This window comes from Meriones unguiculatus, chromosome 4 (genome assembly GCF_030254825.1).
Source record: "Meriones unguiculatus strain TT.TT164.6M chromosome 4, Bangor_MerUng_6.1, whole genome shotgun sequence".
In the NCBI taxonomy this organism is placed as follows: Eukaryota; Metazoa; Chordata; class Mammalia; order Rodentia; family Muridae; genus Meriones; species Meriones unguiculatus.
This window is the reverse complement of record NC_083352.1, coordinates 3932211-3950894: the sequence shown is the minus strand read 5'-3', so window position 1 is coordinate 3950894 and position 18684 is coordinate 3932211. Positions and strand designations below refer to the sequence as shown.

Here is an 18684-nt window from a genome sequence, read left to right as displayed (position 1 = left end):
CTGTGCAAGCCAAACAAGCATCTGGAGGGAGGGAGGGAAGACTGTGCCTGTCAACCTGTAGGATTGGAGCTTTGCTGCCCGCTTCTCTGCATCTCGGACCTGCTGTGCACACAGAGGAGCCTCTTCTTTCTTCCGGGGAGAAAGAGTCTCTGCTCCCTTCTTCCAGCAAGCACCAGACACTTAAATTAACCTGGGTAGTACTGGACTCCCAATCTTAGTTTCAGATGAAGAATTAGATATCATTTATCTTTAGGAGAAAGGCTGTTGCATTGTTTCAAACTGAACATTTTAAACTGAATCACAATTAGAGTTCTCAGATTCGATGGTCGGAGCTGTGATGAAGATGTGTGAAAATCTGCCTTTTCAAACTCTCTGGAAAGCTGTTTCATATTGCTGGGAAAGCCAGACAAGACTATTGTATTTATTCCTGATTCATGATGTTAGCCAAATGCTCTGCATGTACCAGGTGCTAGCCCTGACAGGGGTGGGCTGGCTGCAGGGATTAAGAGGCTGTCCCTCTCTCAAGGAGCAGTTCTGAGCAAGAGAGAACATTGCTCAGGTGACTGACAGCCTGCTGAGGTACTGGCAGTCTGGAGTGGAGGTGTGATCTTCAAATTCCTGTCTAGTTTGAACCCTAGGATGGGACGTTTGCAGATGTCATGAAGATGAGCACACACTGTAGCACCGTGGAAATTACTCCCGTTCTCACAAGAAGGTCCCTGGGATGTGGTACAGAGGCAGAGCGCTCCCACTGGGCCTTAAACCCTGGATGAATCCCCCAGCACCACACAGGTGGTGGCAGGAGGATCTCTGTGAGTTCGAGCTCGGCCTGGTCTACAAAGAGTCCAGAACAACCAAGGTTACGCAGAGAAACCCTGTCAAAAAAGAAAAACAAACAAACAAAAACAAGTCACTAATCCTGTTCTTTGAAGCCAGAGTCCCGGAGTTTAATCTCTTCTCCAAAAGCCCCACCTTTCAATGCTGTCATGTGGCATATTAGGGCCGAATCAAACATTTTAGAGGAAGATTCTTCTGGAAGTTGCAAGGTAGCATGAGGCATCTTGGATTCCACTCAGCCTCTTCCTGTTTTTGTTTTGTTTTGTGCAGCCTTGGCTGTCCTTGGCTGCAGCTGACTCTGAGATCTTCCTGCCTCTGTCTCCCTGAGTGCTGAGATCAAAGGCTTGCACCACCAGTAGGATGACCTTGATCCTTCTGAGGGAGAGGATTATGGGCGTATAACACCACAACCAGCTCACAGTTGATATAGTCTCGATTCCGGCTAGGGAAACAACACGCATTTTCCAATTACTCGGGCGAAATATACCTTCCAGCCAAGGCTCCTCTAAACCCTTTCTAACTCCTCAGCTTTCTATGGGTCCCGTCGAGGAAGCAGAGAAGGAACTGAGGGCAGTCCGAGGGGGGGGGGGGCGGTCTCCGAGCAGCGGCGGAAGGAGCCGAGCGCGCTCGGCCGCACTCGCCGGCCCGCCTAGGCGACGTCGCCAGGGGGCGGGGCTCGTGCCGGCACGCTCGGAGCGAGGCATTGTGGGAAGGGCGGCCGGTGCTGCCACAGCTGCCATCTTAGGCACTCCGGGCCAGGCCTGCTAGGCCTTCGCGGCGGAGGCGGCCGTGTGCGCGGCGGGTGCGCTCCGGGCGAGGCGTAGGATCCGCGGGCGGGGGGCCGCGCTTCCCGGCGGCGAGGGGCGGCCTGCGGCGGGCAGCGGGCGACAGGCGGCGGGCGCCGCGCGGCGCGAGGATGGGCCGGTCGCGGAGCCGGAGCTCGTCCCGCTCCAAGCACACCAAGAGCTCCAAGCACAACAAGAAGCGCAGCCGCTCGCGCTCGCGCTCGCGGGACAAGGAGCGGGTGCGGAAGCGCTCCAAGTCCCGGGAGAGCAAACGGAACCGGCGGCGGGAGTCGCGCTCGCGCTCGCGCTCCACCAACGCGGCGGCATCCCGGCGCGAGCGGGAGCGCGCCTCGTCCCCGCCCGACCGCATCGACATCTTCGGGCGCACGGTGAGCAAGCGCAGCAGCCTGGACGAGAAGCAGAAGCGGGAGGAGGAGGAGAAGAAGGCGGAGTTCGAGCGGCAGCGAAAAATGTGAGGGGCGCGCGGCGGCCGGCGCGGGGGCGCGCCCGGGCCCGGGGGGCGGGAGCCGGCCCGGAAGTGGGAGCGGAGCGCGCGAGGCGGGAGGTTGGCGGGGCCGCGCAGCTCCAGGCCCGGGCGGTTGGGGCCCAGGCCGCCGGAGAAGGGGCCGCCCCGGTGCGTGCCTGCGCTGCAGGGCGCGCACGCTTCCTGGACCTCCCCCGCCCGCTCGGGGAAAGAGCGATGCCCAGGCCTCCGGCGGACCGCAGGGCAGCCTCCGTCCCCTCTCCTTGTCTTTCCTCGGCCCCGGCAGTGAACACGCTTGATCCCGCTCTTGCCCGATCGGTTACCGGCAGGGCCCCTAACTTGCAACTGGCTAAAGATATCACGTGGTTTTCGAGTCAGGTGTCTTCGGATGTAAAAGGCGTGGATAGACTGGGGGAGTGAACCTGTACCTTGTGTAGTACTTTTTCCCGTAAAGGATGTGTTCACTCCCTCCAGCCACGTGGAACAGTAATACTAAGCATGTGTGCTCCCTGTTTATAGCCAGCCCTCTTTTCCGGGCTTCTTCAGTGAAGACTGAGTAAGTGGTTATGAAGCAGGAACCTTAGCTAGTTCATGTATGTGACTTATGTAGGGATTTCCAGTTTTGTTTTTTTTTTTCCTTTTCTGCGTTTGAGCTTGTGGTAGGCCGAGTTTCCGGAAGTGAGGGACTGACTACACCTCATACCTTAGGTGGAACAGGACCCTTGTACTGTTAGCACATTGTTTCTCACTACACCTTGGCCACATAGAATCCTGGAACAAGCCATAGCCTTGAAGATGCAGCTCCAATAGCTGTCAGTAGAACATAGAAAAAGTTGTGTGTGATAGTTGAGGCAATTCTCCGAGTGACAACCGTGGATACCGTATGTGCTAATTAGAGTCATTGTCACACCGCACATGGGCAGCACAGGATGAAATGATGGGGCGTAGAGCTGTGCTGTGGTTCTGGGATGAGAGGAACAAAACTGCCTTTCGCATTTGAGAAGGGACAGGCTTGGGGCTGGCAGCCATGTCAATGCTAACTGCTGTGCATTCATTAGATGCTTCTCTGATGTGGTCTAATGTCTTGCAAAGAATACACCAAAGAGACATGGGTGGTTTACAAGTGTTAGTTTGTTCATTTCAGCTAGTTGCCAGTATTTACTGAGCCTTTAGTAAGTGCTGGGAGCTGTGGTAGGTGCTGTTGATGGAAAGATGATTGATTGGCTCCGGAGATGGACATCTACCTCAGACAGATGATAGATAATGTAGTAAATTCAATGGGAGTATATCACAGGAGTGGAGGGTAGGGGATAGTAAGGCTGTTAGGCCTATAGGGTGTGTGTGTGGCCCAAACAGTAAGCTGTCTTCTTCCTGAATCCCTGAGAGAACAGCATGGAAGGAAGGAGTTTTAGAGTGATGCTGGCCCACTACTCAAAGCTCTGTAAGCATGCAAGTCAAGGAGTGACTGCAGAGGTGAATGGGGCCTGAGGTTCTAGGTGGGTTTTGTATGCAAATAGTTCAGCTTCCTTCTAAGATCAGGAAATGACCCTTTAAAAGACCATTGAGAGTTGTGTAGGATGGAGACCTGAGAGGTAGATGGGTCAGAAAAATGGGACCAGTTTATATGCTTAGTACACAAGAGAGGCTGTGTTTTCTGCTTTGGTCCTCCAGACAAATACTCTAAATGTAGCATTAGTGTCAAGACAGCTAATTCAGAGGTGACACCTGAGCTTATGGGTTCTAAGATAGATGGGTACCTAACCATTAGTTCAAGGTTAGGAGCAGTTGTTAGACTGCAAGAGGAACGGATTGAAAACATACTTAGGGTGTAGGACGTAAAGGAAAAGCATCACAGTTGGCTGTCATGTTCATAGTGTCATTCGTACAACTTATCTTTTCCCTGTGTTCTGTTGCCTGCCAAGGAGTGTAGGTAAGGGAATGGGAAGAGCAGGAGTGTCCCCTTGGCACTCATAGGTTCTGGTTTTGTATTTAACCAAGCTGAGGACCATGGTAGGGCTTTGCTTGTGTTGCTAAAACATGGGGAATAAATAGAAAGCCCTGAGGACTGTGTAAAGAGAAGAGCAGTTGGTCCCAGGGATTGGAAAACCTCCGGGAATGTATATTTACAGTAAAAAGTCCAGGGTGGAAACAAGATGACACTGAAAAATACATAATCGAGTGCCTGGAATGTTTTCATGGAGTCTAGGGTCAGCTGGATGGAGACACAGAAAAACAATCATCTGTTGGGTTTAACCAGTTAAGTCTCTGTTAATTGGAAATCAGGTTGCTTTACTACTTATAATTCGGAGGCCTTAAATAAATGATCTGAGTTTATCTGAAATGGAGGTCCGATTTTATTGATATCAGGTACTTAGTGCTTGGCAAGAAAGTGAGTCAGTAAATGTTACTGAGTATAACTTACCATGCTTCCAGGCACAGCCTGCTGCATAATATAGGAAGGAATCCAGTGATTAAAATATTAATTCATTAAATAATTCAGTAATATAATTAAAAGTAGACCTTTACATTTATTCACATTTTTGAAGAGCTAATTCTCCTGGCTCAATTGAATCAGAACTTTTTCTTGTTCTTGGGTCCTGGCCATCTGTTGATATTAATACATATTAATATATCTTAGATATTTTTTTAAGTTGTATTAACTGCTGAAAAAAAAAACAACTAGAACACCGTGTAGCAAATCCTATCATTGGCCTAGTCACTTTCTCCAGCCAGTGACATCAGAGTTTGGGTATTCTTAGTGTAATCTACATTACAAATCAGGATCCTAAGAGTACCCACGATGAACTGATTCATATGATTCTTACAAAAATAACTGGAGCTCATTTTGAGGGTGAAGAGCTTTATGATTGAATTTACTCTATGGAACTATATTTTTGGAGCTTAGTGCTTGAAGACAGTGGTGGGACAAGCACAGAGACGTGCAGTTGGTAACAGGATCCTCTCTCAGTCACTTTCCCATCCCTGCCTCACCTTTGTCCTGCAGAAACTGCCAGGTAGCAATTATTGAAGGCCATTAGCTTTGGGGTCTGTCAAGGTTCATTCTTAACTGTAGCATTGGTCTTGTTCATTAAAGTGACTATAACTTAGCTCATGAAAACGAGTTTTAAATGATGGCGTAGACATAGACACTAGTGGCCCAGTGTTTCAGTTCCTTATTAGGTGTGAAGCCATTAGTCTGTGCTATTCCTGCAAGTCCAAGAACTGAGTTCTCTTGTTGTAAGAATGTCTTACAGGGTGGCAGCAGTGACAAAACACTGAGCTGTCCCTGGTAAATTTTAATGTTACCAGCTTTGAAATACCTGAGAAAAGTTGGGATCCGTGTCGGATTACCCCTTGAAAAAACCTTGATCTTGATTTCATAACTTGTCAGTAGGAGATTCTTAGCAAAGCACTGCTGCAGCAGAGAAATTGGAACGAAGATTAGAGAAAGACAGGGTAGAGCTGCATGCACCTCCCCCCCCCCAAAGATGTCACCCCAGAATGGCCTGTGAGCAGGGCATCCTGGTGCTCAACTCGGAAAGCAGCTCCTGAGCACAGGCCTTAGAGAACCCTGAGTCTGTCTGTAAGATAATGATCCTTCTTGAAGAAACTGTTTTGGTGGAAAGATTGGCCTAGTGGCAGTGTTGCTGTTGACTTCTTGCTATCATTGTCCTGAGTGATGATGCACAGTGCTTACAGTCATTTGTCCCTGTGTTGGTTTTCTGAACTAAATGTAGAAAGGGGACAAAATAATTCAGGTTTGAACGTTTTCTGCTGCAGATTCTAGAAACAGATTGAAGCTCTCTTCTTGTACCCTGAAGATGCCGTTTTAATCTTACTAACAACTGAGACCATGTTCTGTGAGGCTTGAGGTGCAGCAGCGCTGTGGGGCTCAGACCTTGCCCGCCCTCACTTGGGACACAAATAAGGCTGTGGCGTGCGAGGTGCCTTGCCGTTCCCCCAGGGACAAAGGGAGATAAGTAGCCCTAGGAGAGAGCCAGTCTGCTTCAGCCGTGCCTGGGACTTTGCGCTGACACTCCTCCCCTTAGACTAAAAGCCTCTGAGCTGCAGTTAACAGACTGACTCCTTAGTTCACCAACTCACTGTCATCTTGCCCTCTGACTGGTATGATCGCTGGGAGTGAAGACTGCCAGGGCCTACATTTAAGACTGGCTCTGCTCTTGCCGTAAGTAAAGAGCTGAAGTGGTTTGACTCATCTTAACAGCCAAATCTGTGGGTGACACTGCTAGCTATTTGTTGCTGTATTGGGTAGGGATGGCTTGACCACCTGAGTCAAATCCTAAATACTTAGGAGTTTCTTTGATACAGTGAGTGAGAGCATTTTTACTTGATGATGAGGGGGCCTTTACATGCCTCCCTCCCTCTTTGTCAGGGAATTCTTAATTGAAGCTGCATTACCCCCTTTTGCACATAGTACTCTGCTCCACCCAACACCAATAATTAAGAGTGGAGTTTTTAAAGATGTAAATGCTGAGTTTCTCAGGCTTTACTGCGTTAACTGATTTTTATAAAAGAATAGCTGCAAAGTCTGCACGTGAGCAGTAGCTTGTCCTTGTTACATAGCCCACAACCCACAGGCTAAAGTTGCTCATTTCATCTTTCTTTGTCCCTTTGGGTAAATAGAAAACTTGTCTCTATATAACTGCCATTGAATTGAGACGTTTCTTTATAGTCTTTATGTTTCTTGGTGATTATCAGTTTGTAGGTTATCTGCTGTCTCTTAAAAAGCGACTATTGACAAAAGGCTTATTCTAGTTATTTATTTGATAGGAAGGAGGGGTGTGTTGAATCTTAGGCTTTCGTATAGTGTTGGGAAATTATAGTTGGGAAGGAAATACTAAAGATGCAGACAAGTCCTTGCAGTGTTGGAAATAGCTAGGACCTTGAGGAAAGCCAAATTTATTGTCCTATCTTTCTGTTTCTCTGGTAAAGAGGAAGAGGATAAGGATAAGTATAGAAACAGAAATGATAGGTTGAGCTGAAAGTCCTTGGGTGGGAATTAAGTTGAAATGTATCAGAGTACTTAAAGGTCGCAGCTAACTAAGAAAGTATTGAGTAAACATACCACTTGAATGATTGTCAAGTATGTCAAATAGATTCTAAAGGTAAAAGTTGTGTTAATTTGATAGTTGGGAGAAAGTATTACTAAATTGGCCTCTTTGGATTTACATGCATTATCAAGAACTTAAGTTCGTGCATTCTGCACAAAATACTGCTTAGCCTGCTGCTAGCGGTGCGGAGTTAGCATGCTTTACGTCTAGCTAAAGTACTGTCATTGAACAGCTAACCAACTAAAAGTGGAAGATCGTTTTAGGTTTTTCCTCCTGTCAACTTCAAAATAGATGTATGGGACCAGTGACTGTCATTGCTACAAAATATGCAATTTTTCTATGATAGCATTTTGATAGATGTTGTTAGAGAAAATTTTACTTGCAGTCAGTAAGCTGTCAATGGGATTAAAATGAGAATAGTAATATGCTTCATTTAGCTTTGATAATACAATATAGTTATACCTTTCTATTCTGCCTTCTCTAGAACAGCTCTTAAATAAAAGAAAATAACCAAAGGAGGAAAAGGCACAATAGGATAAGTTTAGAACCCAGAGTAAAAGGCACAGTGCTGTTCCCGGGCAGTCCAGAGCTCTGGACTGTGGTTTACCTGAGGAGCAGGGAGTGAGTGCACCTTGTCTAGCTCAGCTGTAGATAGCATGACGAGGTGCACCACGGCGTGAAAGCAGGGTGGGCTCCTGCTTCATATTCGTGCCTCTTGAATAAAGCTGATGAACTAGGTTCTGGTTGTATGCTAGCCTTTTTATGTTTACAATTTGTGTGACCAAAAAAAAAGATTTTTATCGTCATTTGAATTTCTGTATTATTACTGCTGTTCTTTTCCTCAAAGTGATGTGAAAATAAACTATAAAACTATTAAAGGATATAAAAAATTAGACTCATTGATTTCATAGGCTTAAGATTAGTTCTTAGGGTTCTTAACAATGTTGTCTTTTCTACTTTTAATTGCTAGTCGGCAGCAGGAGATAGAAGAAAAGCTCATTGAGGAAGAAACAGCACGAAGAGTGGAAGAGTTGGTAGCAAAAAGGGTAGAAGAAGAACTGGAGAAAAGGAAGGATGAAATTGAGCGGGAAGTCCTCCGAAGGGTTGAAGAAGCCAAACGCATCATGGAAAAGCAGTTGCTCGAAGAACTCGAGCGACAGAGACAAGCTGAGCTTGCAGCACAAAAAGCCAGAGAGGTAACGCTCGGTCGTTTGGAAAGTAGAGACAGTCCATGGCAAAACTTTCAGTGTCAGGCGTGCCTCCCGCTCAGTCCAGAACGAGATGGAATGCGACTATCTGATTCCTTTCTCACCCAAACTTACGTGGCTGCGAAAGATAATTTTTTAGCCAGAAGTGCTGACTGGTACTTAAAAGTTACTTTCTTAAAACTTATTCAAGGATATTTTTTGATCCAATGGAACTGGCTTATTTGAGAAGTGTTTGAAACTTTTGCCATGGCTGCAGGACTACATTCTTTTTTGGGAGGGTGGGGGGAGCCAGGGAGCGGTAAAGGGAGAAGGCTGAAAATCCACCCGGGATTGCATTTTCTCTGTTTTTCACTCTGTTATTTAGACTGTGAGAGGCTTCTGCCTTCAGTCAGATACAAAGAGCAGGGCCTGGCATTGAGTGACAGCACCTGCTTTTCATACATAGGTTTTCTCACTATTCTTTTTTTCCTTCTGTTATCCCCTGTCCCCTCCCTAAATCCTTTCAACACAGTGGACTAATTCTGGCATTCTGATTATAAGACCCTCCATTTTCCTAATGTGTTTCAAGGAATCTTGTAAGGAAAAATGTCCAGATTGTTCATCCTTTTTTTTTTCTTTTTTTCTTTTTCTTTTTTTTTTTTTAAAGTACCTACTAACAACTCCTTTTTTTCTCTAGAGAGTTATGAAGGAACAGGTTGTCCTTGTCTGGAGTCAAGCTAAACACATGATTTGTTTTATCAGCAGCTGGAGCAGAAGTTGAAAATGTCTTTCTGTGAGACAGTAATTTGCTACTGAAGCTTTCTGGCTTGTTTGCACTGATTACTCCAGGATCAGAAAGTGTGGCGAACGTCACAGAAACACTTGAGGCAAAGTGCTTCACAGCACTGAGTGTCCATCCACAGTTCGTTAACGAACAAACGAATCCCATTTGTGTGACACAGGAGATCTCTAGTTTTCTTGAACATAAATTTGTAATATTCGGCTTAAATCCATGACTTACTGTCATTTTCCATCCTGGCGTTACTGTGGACAAGTTGACCTTGTGTTAAATCTCTGCTTTCTAGTAAGCTTTGCTTGTACAGTGCATTTCCCTGGTCCTGTCTTAACTACATAGACCTGTCTGTAGTTGGTTTCACAGACTAAAATTCAGTGTATGGTATTTTTATTTCTATCAGTGCCTTAATAATGGAAATATTTTGGAGTAATTGTGCTATCTTGTAGCGAGTTATTAATCATAGCAAGATTTTTTTCTCTTCATTTGCTTTTTGTTTCATATTAACATTTTTTTTAACACGGACACAATCTCTGACAGTCTCTCCAAATACTAAACTCATTTGAGTGTGTGTGCTGTGATCTGAACACTGCCCAAACCATCAAGCAATCTTCATATAGTTTGCATTATAAAACTTCATTAAATTCTCCAAGAAAAAAGAATGACAATTTTATTTCCTGACTGTGCACCCCTGGATTCCTGAATCTCAGTGCAGACTGTAGATGGACAGTGTAAGCTGCCGTTAGTGGTTGTCAACACCTGATGTTAAGTCCATGCCCCATGGAAGCAGTCCTTAGTATGGATTACATTTGTATTTTTCACTAACAGTAAATGTATTTTCTTATTAATTGTTTGCCTTAGGAATGATGAATTACATTTTTTGTTCCTTCTTACCATAAACATCTGCATTCCTCAGCTCAGCCTTCCTTGTATGTTGTTTCTTTATAAATGGTTGAGCTGCTGATGCAGGTATTGCCAAGCTAACAGTACAAATCATTTTAAAGAGGAAGCTGGCGCGTATGGCAGCCGAGGAGCACACTCTGCAGGACACTGGACAAGACAGTAAATACTCAACTTTTAATGCTGATTAAAGGAGTATAGGTAAAGAATACGTAGGTATCCATAATTGGTGAGACAAATATTCACTTTATTTATATTTTATATATATTTTAATTTGGTAAATACTATCCAGTTTTGTAGTTGTCCTTGTTGATTTGTGTGATATTAAAGTATTAGTAATAATTGCCCGGAGACTACTAGGGAGGGTTTAGTCGGTTGCTGTTTTGGACTGGGAGGGATGATGTAAATCTAGTGTTAGAAACCAACGTTTTAGTGGCTGCACAGTTTATCATTGGTCAGACAGAAAGTAGCTGTAAAGCTACCCTGTAAGTCAGGCCAACAGTGGAGAGGAAGATTAGTCAATATTTGCTGGCAGAGCTAAACACTTTATTTCTCTAACATTGTAACATGTCCTCCCATTTAGGAGGAAGAGCGAGCAAAGCGTGAGGAGCTGGAGCGGATATTAGAAGAAAATAACCGGAAAATCGCAGAAGCACAGGCCAAACTGGTGAGTGCTTTACATCTGGGAGGCATCACATGGGGCTTTCCAAATTGTGTGGATTTGTGCTGGGTAAAGTCTAATTACTTTGAGGAGATTCTTAAGGTTATTTAAGGACCTTGAGGTTGATGTAGGAGAAGAATTGACAATACTTTAATCTCTGATTTTTGAGAGAATTAGAAAACTTTCAGTGGTTTAAAACATTTCCTGGGGAGGAGCATTGTACTACTGTCTGCTCCCACCATCTTCAGTCCTAACTTTACTCACATTTCTTAGGCCTGGAAACAACCACCAGGGAAAAAGCAAAACACCCAAGTTCTTCAGATAGCTGCCATTGTAGCACCACATCGCTAGACAGAAGGAAGGTTATAAATTTGAGCAAAGAATAGCACATTTTAGTTTCCCCTGATTTTCCCGGTTCCCGGCCCAGGTCTCATAGTCTAGACTGGCTTTGAACTCCTAATCCTCCTGCCTCTGCTTCCTATGTGCTGGGATTCCAGGTGTGTTCCATGCCAACTCACATTTTCTATTGCTTATTTCTAATTCTAATCTAAATAAAGGTACATAGACGAAACTAACCAGCCAATGTAAGGAGAGACTGAAAATAAGTAGTTCAGAACCCCAAGAAAGCTAGTGCCCATGAGTGTAGGCACAGCCCATGAGAGGTTCTAGGAAAGTCTGAGCTGAACCAAGAAGAGTATTGCTGCTAAGAGGTGCTGTTTAGGGCAGGAGCAGGTTGTAAACTTCACTTAATTTCTCCTTAAAAACTTGGCTCTTCAGAAGAACACAGAGGGCTAGTTGGTCCCTGCTCGTGTAGCTAATCCAAATGATGTGTCAAGATAGGTTTTGCTCTATAAGACCATACACCAACGTACATTTGTGATTATAAGTCACAAAATCCAAATGTGGCCGGCTTCAATGAGCACACTCTTAGTTTGTGAACTTGAAGTGACAGCTGAGAGTTACTACTGCAGAATTTTAGTTTTCTCTGTGTGTTTGTGAATGTGTGTGCACATGTGCTGTACATACGTACAAGTATGGAGGCCGGAAGTTGGTGTAGGCGGTTTTCCTCAGTCACTTTCACTTTGGAGGTGGGTCTCACTGAATCTGGAACTTACACCTCAGCAGGGTGGCTGGCCACAGCTCTCTGTCTGTCCTTGCCCTCAGTTCCAGGCCGCCAGTTTCAGATGGGTTCATACCCCCGGGACTCACATTAACATGGGTGCTAGAGATGGACTCCAGCATCCTTTACCCCCAGTGCTCTGCAGCCACACCGAGCCATCTCCCTAGCCCAGCTTGCTTTTTTTTTTTTTTTTAAGAAAGAAACATTAAAAAAAATTTTTTTAATGCTTTTTCCAGGTTTTGTAGGCTGTGCCTGTGAAATGTTAGGTATTGTGCTAAAGAATATGAATCATGAGGAGGAAGCAGAGTTTTCTGTTTTAGTTTTTCTCTTTTTGAGGTGGATCTCAGCCTTGTAGCCCAGGCTTCGTTAGTACTTAGACTTTCTCTGTATCCCAGGCTGGAATTGAACTTCTGATGACCCTTGTCCTCCACCTCTTGTATGCAGCATTACAGGCATGTTGCTACCTGAAGAGTTTAGATGTGGCTGTGAGGGGTGGTGAGAAAACACTGAGGTGTGGCTTGGAAAAACAGTTGAAAAGCAGATGTTTAGGTACCGGTGCTGATACTGTATAATGGCTTGAACAGAAACAGAATGTGAGAAGATGGGTTTATATCGACAAAGTAGTGGCTAGATGCTAAGAGAGAATTTATCAACTTGCCAGATGGGGCATAGAGGGAGCAAGAAGAGGAAGAACTGCTGAATATGAATGTGCCAGGGAACCAGTGCCAGGGAGCTCTAGTCACCAAAGGAAACCTGCAGTCACTTAGAGGGGCATGAGTAACAATATACTCAATGTTCCCCTAAGAGAAGGAATTTGGGGCATATACAGTTTAGAGTTTGTTCTTTTTAATGTGGAATTGTATCTTTTATTTTAATTTTTATTAGACTTACCCACTTTCTTTTATGTGCATATAAGTGCATGACATGTATGCTTGGTACCTGGGGTCAGAAGAGAATGTACGTCCTTGGAACTAAATTTATGAAGGGTTGTGACTGTGGCTGGGATACAAAATAAATAACCTGTGATTAATATAAAAAAAGAAAAATTACTTAAAAAAATAAGTGGTTGTGAAAAATCATCTGGGTGCTGGGGATTGAACCTGGGTCCTCCACAGGAGTTAAGTAAGAGCAAATGCTTGTTCACTGCTGAGCCATCTCCAGCTCTTACTATGAAAATGCTAGAATAAAGTCAAAAGAAAACTCTGGCGGCCTCATTTTTCTTGTCAGTGTTACAGAGCAGTGCCTGCAGCTGTGAGACTGTTCGTCAAATCCCACACCTAACCCTCATTTTAGGCAATGTAAGATCTCCTAAGTTATCCAGGATTGGAGTTTAGAATTGGTTCAAGAAGTTATAAATCTATAAAATTGGAAAGTTGTAGAAGCAGTTCTTTTTAGATGGCATGAGTGATGCTCCAGAGGAAGAGTAGAGTCAGGATGACTTAGGGGCCCATGTGTAGGCTGGTACCCCGTGCCTACCTACATTCTGTTTTCTTTTTAAATCTTATACATGAAAACTTAGAAGTGTACTAAAGTTTGTGCAGCACATTAAATTTTAAAGGTTTTTATGTTTTGAGGCAGGGTCTTGTAGCTGAGGAAGACCTGGAGTTCATGATCCTTGTGTCCCTAAGAGCTAGATGCACCGTCCCATGCATGGCACTGATTTCTTCTAAAACATTGCTTTAGTCATAACAAGGTAAAAATTAGTATGTATGTTCCAGGGAGGAAAGTAAGTTCAGGAATTAGAATTACAAATAGCAGAGCTAATAAGAGCCTTTAGAGGGTGTAAAATGCTAGACGTCCGTATTTCTGAGCAGCGGTATGACCTGTTGGTGCAGTTTTCCATTCTTTCTTTCTGTCACTTAAATCATCACCAATAAAAAGTGTTCCTTCCTTTATATTGTTACAGAGTTTAGACAGTCCAAAAAGGAGAATGCTAATTATGTTGCATAGGTAGGCTCTGGTAAACTCGATGGTGCAGAAAATCCCAGGCCCTATACTGAGGCAAATTCTTTTAGTTTTGTGTCCTTTTCACTAGCCACTCTTAAGGCACGGGTGCGGAGCCATTGGCATGGCTCCCAAGCCGCTGGCATGGCTCCCAGATAGAATAGATGATAGACTAACATTCCGTCATTGGGGAGCCTGGGTATTAGAAGGGAGAGCTCATCTAATTTGAGAGCTCACCCTGATTTGTGTTTGAGGAGTCCATTTGTCAAGAAATGTGGAGCTAGCTGGGCGTGGTACTGCACACCTGTAATCCAGCACTAAGGGAGGCAGGGGCAAGTCCAGGACAGCCAAAGCTATGCAGAGACATCCTGAAGACACAACCCCAAAAAACCGAATGGGGGAATGTGAAGCTAGCTGCACTAGCATAAAGATCAATTGTGAATGCGTGTGAGGGTGCTTGCCTGCTGGGTTTATGCATTAATCCACTGAAAAGTAAAGGCTTGTCTGAGCTTTTAGCCCTTGAGATTTATTCTCTTGCCAGACTATACCAAAGACGAGGCAGTCCCTGTGCAACAGTTTTGTGTGCATCTTAATGCTGTGGACCATCTGAGGCTGGGACTTGAACACTGTGGTTTGCTAGAGTAAAATTTGTGCTATGGAATTTTTGCTTGTGTAATGGGATCACATTTAAAGTCTTTTGTTTTTGTTATTAAGTGAAGTTGAGTCCTGCTGTCTTATCTCATTTGTCTGCTTTCCATTGTCCACCTTGAAAGGAAGCACTCAGTTATAGTTCTGCTTGTTTTCTCATAGTTCTTGAAGTTCATGTTCATGTATATATAAATATGGCTGTTTGCTAGTCTGCCCTTTTCTGTGTCAGGGTGTGTAGGTCCCTGTTTTCACTTTCTCTGAATTTTTTTTGAGATTCTCTAGATTTCAAGTGTTACATGTTCCTGTGGGTTTGTACGTGCACGCGTGAGTGCACACAGAGCGCACAGGGGAGCAGAGGTAGACCCTGAGTGTCGTGGGCAAGCCTCTTTCCTGTTGTAGAGCGCACAGGGGAGCAGAGGTAGACCCTGAGTGTCGTGGGCAAGCCTCTTTCCTGTCGTTCTGAGACAAGCTCACTAATGAACCTGGTGCTAACCATTTCAGGTAGACCGCCCAGTGAGCCTCAGATCCTCTGGCTTCCCTCCCACACAGGTGCTGGAGATCTTACACAGCAGGCACTTTACCTCCAGAGTCCTCTCCCTAGTTCTGCTTTATGTTGCTTTAAAAAGATACTCTATTTATGTGGGGGAGGGGGTTGCCTGAAATGTGTCTTCACTACTGACCAAGGAGAACAGAAGAGAGTATCAGATCCTCTGGGGCTAGAGTTACAGGTGGTTGTGAGCCGCCATATAGGTGCTGGGAATTCAGTCTTGGTCCTCTGGAAAAGTAACTTCTGCTCTTAACTGCTGAGCTGGTCTCTCCAGCCACCACCAGCATCCCCCCTCCTGTTTTGTTTTCTTGTAAGTATTCAGTACTGTCTTACAGATTTTTATACATTATTTAGCCCTCATTGCTTTCTTTCTAAACTGTTACAATAAATACCTTTGTAGAACCAGGAATGGGGCTCCAAGGTTGCTCAATCAGAAAAGAGCTGTTTTAAGTGTGATTCCAGGGACTCCTGTCCTGCAGCACATGTTTGTAATCCAGCCTGGGTAGGCGGGGACAGAGAGGATCCTTGGTACGGTAGCTTGGGTAGCTTGCCGTGGCATGGTAGCCCAGACTTCCAGCTCCATTCCCGGTTGAGCAGTGGTCCCAAAAGCAAGGTGAAGAAGTGCTCGAGGAAAAACACATCATGTCTCTGACTTATAAATAGTAATTACACATTTTCCTTGTTTACAGATATATTTTTAGAATATTTCAGAAACCGAAATAGTTGAGTAGATATATTATAAAGGCAGCCTTGACTCTAGCTGCTTTTCAGTAAGAAAGCGTATCAGTCACACACGGATGGGATCAAAAATTATATCTGTGATTTTAAAGACTTTTCATGGATTGAGGCTGTTCTTTTGACACAGGAGTCTGATGGTTTACTAGGATCAAGTTAGGTAGGATTAATTAAGCCTGGGTGATTAAATTGCCAAAGGTTTCCCGAGTTCATGCACACGTGGAAAAAGCCTTTACCACAACACACCTGGGCTCAGTCTCTAGTGCTGGCACTCCAAGTACGTGATTTATTTGATGTGGCTAGTGGGCATGGCGTTTTTAGATCTGACATTAACAAGGATGTCATCTTCTTTACATGATGAGTTGGGAGCTCACCAGTTTTCACCTAGGCAGCTTGCTGCAGAGAGACTGCCACACCTGCTTGGCATTTATGTGTGTTTCAGGGCATCCGAAGTGTCGTCCTCATCCCGGGTTTGATCCACAGAGCCATCTTCCAGCTCCAGACACATCATTCCTTTGTTTTTGTGATCATTAGTAAACTAGGGAAGAATGATGACTTGAATGAATTTCTGAGTAGGTAGGATTTTAGCCTTTTTGTTTGTTTGGTTTGGGTTTTAGAGACAGAATTTTTTTGTGAAGCCTTGACTGTCCTGGGTCAGGACCAGGCTGTCCTCAGAACTCACAGCAATCCACCTGTCTCTGCCTCCCTGAGTGCTGGGAGTGCAGGTGTGCACCGCCGTGCCCGGCTCTGCGTTTTATTTAAAAACTAAAATGAGACCAGAGGAGTGATGATGATTGGAGAATGGCGCTGTTTTGTCTGACAGTGTGTGGACTTGAGAGAGAAGGTTGTTTTCAAATAACAGTAAGTTATTGTTTAGTTATAAACTACCTTAAAAACAGCTTTCAGTAAATAAGGCAGAAGCAGTGATTTCAATTGTAACTTCAAATGGAAATGGAAAGGCTCAAAGGACAATGCATGGTTTAGGTCAGTCAGAGAGGGAAAATGGGATCATCTGATGGAGACATTTCAAGGCTTTCTTACTAATGACACTGTTGAGGTGAGAGGTGGGTGATACCTGTTATGCAAGCTGTGATGGCACTGCCCCTGTCTTCTACCCACTGTAATGTCCACAATGACCAGCTAGATGCCTTATGTCCTTTGGGAGAAGAGTAGTGTTAGGCCCACAGGAAGCCAGGAGGTGAGAGGAGAGTCCTGATGGGAGGGGGTTGAGAATTGCTTTTCATGGTGGAAAAGGGAATTGTCTAGAGGAATCCGGAGGCAAGTCAGTTGCTTGAGATTGAAGATGCTCTTAACTCTGCAGTTGATTTGAAATTAGATTTTATAATCAGCTAGGTCAAAACCTTTGCTAAATTTTTTCTTTCTGAGAAATTGGCTCTTAGAACAATTCATTTTATTTTTGAAATGGGTTTTCTTTGTAGTCCTGATTGTCCTGGAACTCTGTCTGTAGAGCAGCTGGCCTCAAACACAGAGAGCTACCACTACCCAGTTAAATCTTGCTTACTATTGACTTACCTAGGAGCACAGTTGGATTTTTAATTACAATTCTTGTATATGTCAGTCTAATTATAAATACAGTAATAGGTAGATAACATACCCAGGGCTTTGGATAACTGTTAATCTTGATGGTATAAAGACAGAATTGAGTCTGCTTAAGACATGAAGTCCGTAGGGTTCATTTTTTTATAAATGAAATAGAGAAAATATATAGGAATAATTATTCTTTGTTAAATTATTTTTCCTCTGCTGGCTTCTATTTATATAGGTTTGTAGGTTGTCACCTGGTAGCCAAAAGGTACTGAGAGAAGGAAATGACAGCTCTCATTTCTCATTTTAACTTTCAGGCTGAAGAACAATTGAGAATTGTTGAAGAACAAAGAAAGATTCATGAGGAAAGGATGAAACTAGAACAAGAACGACAGCGTCAACAAAAAGAAGAACAAAAAATTATACTGGGCAAGGGGAAGTCCAGGCCAAAACTGTCCTTCTCATTAAAAACCCAGGATTGAATGGCAAACTCTGAACTTTTTACAAAGAAAAATGAAAGAAAAAAAAAAAACAACTTCGTATTGTAGCTTCATGTTGAAGTGTTTTTTTTTTTTTTTTGTTTTTGTTTTTTTTTTTGGTTTTTTTTTTTATTTGGAAAATCTGGAAAGTTAGCTGTTCTAATAGGGGCTATGCTCTGCAATCCCTTTATTTTCCCTCTTTTTTTCCATTAAGTCAAATCCTTATCAGATCATTGCTGTCCTAAAGTGGTGTATTTTGCACCTGTTGGGATTCTGTACTGGTTGGGTCTGCTGAAGAGCAGGTCACTTGGTGACTAGCTGGTCTGGTAAGGTGTTCACTGACCACTGACTTCAGAGTTATACTCTGTTTACTACGTCATAATGCTGGTTTTGCTGACTTTTTGTTTTTTTATACATTTATAAAAAAAGAAAAAGTTGGTGATTGCATTGCAAAATCCCCAGGGTTTTCCTGGACCTGAGTGGTGTGTTGTTAAGCAGTGTCCTTGTGGTGCTGCGGCTCTTGATGTTCCTGAGAACAGGTAAGGAAACAGTTGGTCACCTGCTACAGAAATACCTGCAGTGCAGTATTGTCTTTGTTGGACTTTTGTTTCTTTCATTGACAAAATCAAACCAGCATTCCCCACTGTAAATAAATAATTTTGCTGAATAAAGTAAAGTCTTAAATTCATATGTTTTAAGCAATTTTTTTTAAGTTGTGTTAAGTCTAAAGGGTGGTTTACTTTTAGAAGCCTTAGAACTGTGCTAGATCTCCTCTGGCATATACTTTTTACAGGGTTTCTGTGTACATTAAATATACTTGTGAATTAGTACCTACTGCCTATTTCTACAGACACTACTTTATGCTGATAATTATAACATCAACTATTATCTTTTGAAAATCCTAATCCTGTGCCTCTGTTAAAGAAAATAAGTATTATTGCCACAGA

General features: G+C 43.8%; 1 protein-coding gene across 1 annotated transcript; it reads left to right on the top strand.

The window, feature by feature from the left end:
* The first annotated feature begins 1535 nt into the window (after window positions 1-1535).
* Arglu1 (arginine and glutamate rich 1) lies at window positions 1536-18425 on the top strand. Its single transcript, XM_021644823.2, has 4 exons — window positions 1536-2094; window positions 8149-8374; window positions 10642-10725; window positions 17576-18425. The coding sequence occupies exons 1-4, from the start codon at window positions 1754-1756 to the stop codon at window positions 17738-17740; spliced, it is 816 nt and encodes a 271-aa protein (XP_021500498.1). The 5' UTR covers window positions 1536-1753; the 3' UTR covers window positions 17741-18425.
* Window positions 18426-18684: the final 259 nt, after the last annotated feature.

Coding starts and splice junctions, on each gene's coding strand:
- Arglu1 (XM_021644823.2), top strand. CDS start 1,754: ATGGGCCGGTCGCGGAGCCGGAGCTCGTCCCGCTCCAAGCACACCAAG. Junction 2,095..8,148: donor TTCGAGCGGCAGCGAAAAAT/GTGAGGGGCGCG, acceptor TTTAATTGCTAG/TCGGCAGCAGGAGATAGAAG. Junction 8,375..10,641: donor CAGCACAAAAAGCCAGAGAG/GTAACGCTCGGT, acceptor CCTCCCATTTAG/GAGGAAGAGCGAGCAAAGCG.